The sequence below is a fragment of the Penaeus vannamei genome, chromosome 13, assembly GCF_042767895.1.
Source record: "Penaeus vannamei isolate JL-2024 chromosome 13, ASM4276789v1, whole genome shotgun sequence".
Lineage (NCBI taxonomy): Eukaryota > Metazoa > Arthropoda > Malacostraca > Decapoda > Penaeidae > Penaeus > Penaeus vannamei.
In genome coordinates, this window is record NC_091561.1 from 17,329,738 (window position 1) to 17,334,737 (window position 5,000).

The 5,000-nt window shown below is 41.0% G+C and overlaps 1 protein-coding gene across 1 annotated transcript in view; it reads left to right on the top strand.

Annotated features, from left to right (window-relative positions):
* Positions 1-5,000, top strand: part of Dhc93AB (Dynein heavy chain at 93AB) — a 92,173-nt gene that overhangs the window by 36,747 nt on the left and 50,426 nt on the right. The window contains exons 43-46 of the mRNA XM_070128528.1: positions 1,148-1,275; positions 1,408-1,556; positions 1,873-2,155; positions 2,325-2,498. Of these exons, the coding sequence (XP_069984629.1) occupies positions 1,148-1,275; positions 1,408-1,556; positions 1,873-2,155; positions 2,325-2,498 (734 nt within the window). The remainder of the gene's footprint in view (positions 1-1,147; positions 1,276-1,407; positions 1,557-1,872; positions 2,156-2,324; positions 2,499-5,000) is intronic.

Below are 5,000 nucleotides of genomic sequence, written 5' to 3' on the forward strand. Positions count from 1 at the left end.
ATTACTATTAGCTTCACTGCTGCCATTTTCATTTCGGCGATCAGCTTTGTCCATTCATCGTTTCTTGATCATATTGTCCCTCCTTTCTCACTGCGCCCATTTATTCCTCCTGCTTCCTCCAGACATCGCCAAGGACATAGGTTCCGCCGCCAGAGAGTGGAAAGACGGTGAGGGGCGCCGAAGAGGGATCGCATGGAGGAGTCTTTCGAATCGATTTTCATTTCTTTATATATGATGCATGTTGTTATTACTACTATTATCATTGTCACCGTCACCATAATCATTATCATCATTACTATCATAGTATTCCTCATCATCGCCACCACCATTACTACCACCACCTCCACCACCACCATTATCCCCATCACCATCATACTCATCCTCATCATCTTTCATCACTGTATGGTTGTTATTATCTTTCTTTTTCTTAATGTTTTCTCCAATATGTTAATATTTGGAGCAGGAACTTTAAGTAAACATTTTTTCGTCATTTGGACTGGTGGCGAAGACAAGCTAACATATGTAAAATGTATTTTTAGTATTTGTTAAACTTTTGGTCTATTAATGTTACTGGTTGAGTTGGTATCATTTTTGCTTCATTCTGTAATTTTCATATCATCATTATTTTCGTTGTCTTCATAAAAATCTGTCTAGTTTATTATAAGATAATATTTTAGGTATTATTTTGATATGATTGTTATTGGTTTTATTTTTTTCCTTATCTTTATCATCATATGAAGCGTTGTTATTGATACTATCTTCATTATCAATGGTCTTATTTTTTGTCATTGTTTTTTTCTCGTGTTTGTTATTATTGTCACCATCATTATTTGTATTCATTTATTCTTTTGCTTTAAAAAAATCACATAGCTATGATTTTCATAATACCAGTCATCACTGACATCTTTTGCACTTTAGTTCCAGAATATCTGTAATTATCTGTAAGTCTGACAGAGGCAGAGGTCCTTGGCTGGAAGTCGATCACTCTTCGCCACGAGTCATTCCCCAGGCAGAACCATTGCACCAGTACCAATAATGACAATTAATGGTTGCTAATTAATGATGAATAATTATCAGCCATTCATTAGCTAGGCAAAGGTTGTTTACATCCATCTTTTCTAATCTTTTTGTTTTATCCCATTTCTAGGGCTTTTCTCCAGCCTGATGCGCGACCAAGCCAACATGGCTGGCGACGCTCCCAAGTGGATCATCCTGGATGGCGACATCGACCCCATGTGGATCGAGTCCCTCAACACGCTCATGGACGACAACAAGGTAGGTAGACACACACATACGTCCTTTTATCTTTTACACACAGAAAATTACATATTCCCTATTGGCATGACCTTCTAATTTGAACTAACAAATGTTTTCCCTCCATTCCTTGGCCCTGGCCCCTCCCTCCAGATCCTGACGCTGGCCAGCAACGAGCGCATTTCGCTGACGCCGCAGATGCGCCTCCTGTTCGAGATCAGCCACCTGCGCACGGCCACCCCGGCCACCGTGTCTCGCGCCGGCATCATCTACCTGAACCAGGGCGACCTGGGCTGGAACCCGTGCGTGCCCTTTGACCTTGGTTGCCTCGTCCCCGGGGTTGCGTCTTAAGAATTCTTCTATGGGTTTCCTTTGTCTTGTTCGATGGGTTACTGAGCTTTGATAAGACTTGTGATCTTGTTTTTGTAAATCATTAAGATGCCTGAATATGGGATTACAGTGATATTCAGTCCAATAATGCTTGTTTCACACATTTTTAATCGAGAAAAATACTCTCCAATAAATGCATTATTACATGTTAATCCTGTTAACCAATTTGAGTAGACAGTAGCTGACCTGTAAACCTAACATGCCTACCCCCTCCCCCCTCGTCCTCAGATACGTCACCAGCTGGATCGACAGCCGTGAGGTCCAGAGCGAGAAGGCCAACCTCATGGTCCTGTTCGACAAGTACATCCCCACTTGCCTGGAGATCATGCGAGTCCGCTTCAAGAGGATCACGCCCATGCCCGAGATCACGCACCTCATGATGCTGTGTCAGCTCCTGGACTGCCTCCTGACGCCGGAGAGCGTGCCTCCTGACAGCCCCAAGGAGGTCTACGAGCTGTACTTCGTGTTCGCCGCCGTGTGGGCCTTCGGGTCGGCGCTCTACCAGGACGGAGTGAGTAGCGCCCGGGGAGGAACTCCTAAGGCATAGCTGTTCATTTTCGTGGCTTACTTTGGCAGAATTCTTGCAGTCAAATCCTGACATCTGATGTTTGAGAAAAATTACGATCACTTTGTTCCTTGTCTCGATATTAGCTATAATAACAAGAACGTTTTCTGCCCAGAACATCGACTATCGCGTTGAGTTCAGCAAGTGGTTCCAGCTGGAGTTCAAGACGGTCAAGTTCCCGTCTTCAGGCACCGTCTTCGACTACTGCATCGAGAAGGAAAACCTTCGCTTCACGCCCTGGTCGGAGAAGATCCCCAAGTTCGAGCTCGATCCCGACACGCCGCTGCAGGTGGGTTCTGGATCTTGTAATTGTAGGCAAGGTCTTTTACCGGGATGATACGTTTATCCGCAAAGGAACGATGACTTTGATCCGTAACCACGTTCCTAATAAGTTTCAGATGACTGTGACTGGCCTTTTGTCGATTTCTTTGAAAGCTTTGTTGATTTAGTCTTTTGTAAGAATGATATACATGTTTCAGGTCCTCGGTAAAAGGTGTATTACTTCTCGTGACATTTCCAATTTTCAGGGTAAATAATCTGTCAATCAGAATATCTCCCATGTACAGATTCTATATTAGGACATCGAAATATAAAATTTTGATAAATACCCTAATTTATAAAAGTCTCAAATTCATCGTGAATTCATCAAAACAATATAGGCTTAATTAGCCATGAAATACTACGTATATGTACGTTTGATCATAATAATTACTGACTATATTATTGGTAATTTTTAGTAACATTGCCAGCAACAAAGGTAATTATAATGGAGATCAAGATGATCTAAACAAAAATAAGGAGAAAAGGGAGAAGAAAGAGAAATTGAAAAAAAGAAAGAACGACAAAGAAATATTAATGATAATAATGGTAATAGTAATAATAAAAATGATAATAATGATAAGGAGGAGAAGGAGGAGGAAAAAAGAAGGAGAAGGAAAAGATGAAGAAAAAAAAAAGAATGTAATCTCCCCAGCAATTTGTTGATAATGAAAAAAAAACGATAAAATGAAGAGAAACAAAGGAGAAGAAGAAAGAAAGAAGAAGAAAAAGAAGAAGTAAAAAATGGAAAGAAGGAAACGGAATAGACGAATAATAATGATAATAACAATAATAATAATAAAAAAAAATAATAATCAGGGTATGAGGGAGAAAAGGAAGGAATTGGAGGAGTAAGAGGAGAAGGAGTAGTAGCAGGAAGAAGAGTGAGAGGAGGAGGAGAAGAAAGAGTAAAGAAGAAGCACCAACAGAAAAAGAAGGAAAAAGAAAGGAGCAGACGTTCAAGAAGAAAAAAAGAGAAAAGAAGGAGAAGAAGAAGAGGAAGAAGAGCAATGTGGAGAAAGGGAGGAGGGGAAAGATCACGGGAGGAAGAAGAGGAGGAAAAGAGGAGAGTAATGAAAAGGGAAGGCATTTCATTAATGGAATCTAGTAATAGGTAGACTACTGATGAATAGATTTTTTTTAGAGGACGTTACTGTTCATTCAACAATGACCAGATATTTAGAGTGATAAAATACGCAACATTTATTTCATATGCAAACATCCATGCCAATTAGTTGGTTTCATTGAAAGAATGGTTATTTAACGAAAAACTAATTAAATGGGATTCGCGTTAACGAACAGCAATACTATATGTGTATATATATGTATATATATATATATATATATATATATATATATATATATATATATATATATATATATATATATAAACGAAGACCAGTGATAAAAGATTACGGAACAAAATCTGCTTGATAAAGTAAAGGTGATTACTTGCAATACAATAAAATGTACCTCCAAAAATAAGTGTGTACAAAACAAAAAAATACGGCATGAAGTTACTTTCTATTTTGCCAAAAGCCTGTCTTGGACCATGTAACAGAGTTATGCATTGCTTCTGTAATTGCTGCCTGGTAGTTTTGTCTTGTTTACTGCGATATACTCCATTCCGTTTCAACAAGATTTTTTTTTTCTTTAATATGTATCCATACTTTTCTTTCAGATATTTACTCAGTACGAAATAATATTACATATTTATCCTATAATTTTATTGAATTTTGTGTTTCGTATATTTATTGCCCTCTTTCGGTCTGTAACTCTCTCTCTCTCTCTCTGCCTGCCCAACGATCTGTTTGCTCAATGAAGTAGACCATTGAGGTAGTCAGTTGTTTAAGTAGCTAAGAAGTGCATGTTCAGACAGTAGCCAGTTAGCATCGTTATTCAATCCCGTGTGACACTGTACCCATCCCCAGCAGGATTCGCTCAGTCCTCGAGTGTTGTCGGTGAGTCGTGGTTACTCGATGAGAGTCCTGAAACCCCCCGACCAACCCGACTCGCCCCCCACGTGTCGGTGGCAAAATATAGGCCTCCGTCGGACAGGTCGTCTGGTGGCGCATCCCCCTCCCTGCATCTCCGTCCCCAACACCCGCCCTTCGGAGGCCCCTTCAGGACGCCGGGTCTCTTCCTCAGGGAGTTCTCGCGCCGTCGCGTCCGACCGCCCAGACGGCCGGTCTGAGGGACGGGCGCCGCCACTCCTTGAGGGGAATCCCCGGCGTCCTGCGTGGGGCTGAGGGGCGGGGCGGAGATGCGCGAGACGCCCATCTGTAAGGCTGTTACACCCAGCACGCGTGTCCGGCAGCCAGTCACTTCCCTGAGTGCATGACTTTAATTTTCGTCCTTTTAACTGCTCGCAACACGGAGTCCCAGTCACTTTTTATCCATAAATGCACTTTCTTAAGTACAATAAATAATGTAAAAGTTAAAATCTAACATTTTGCCTAGAAAGGATTATGTT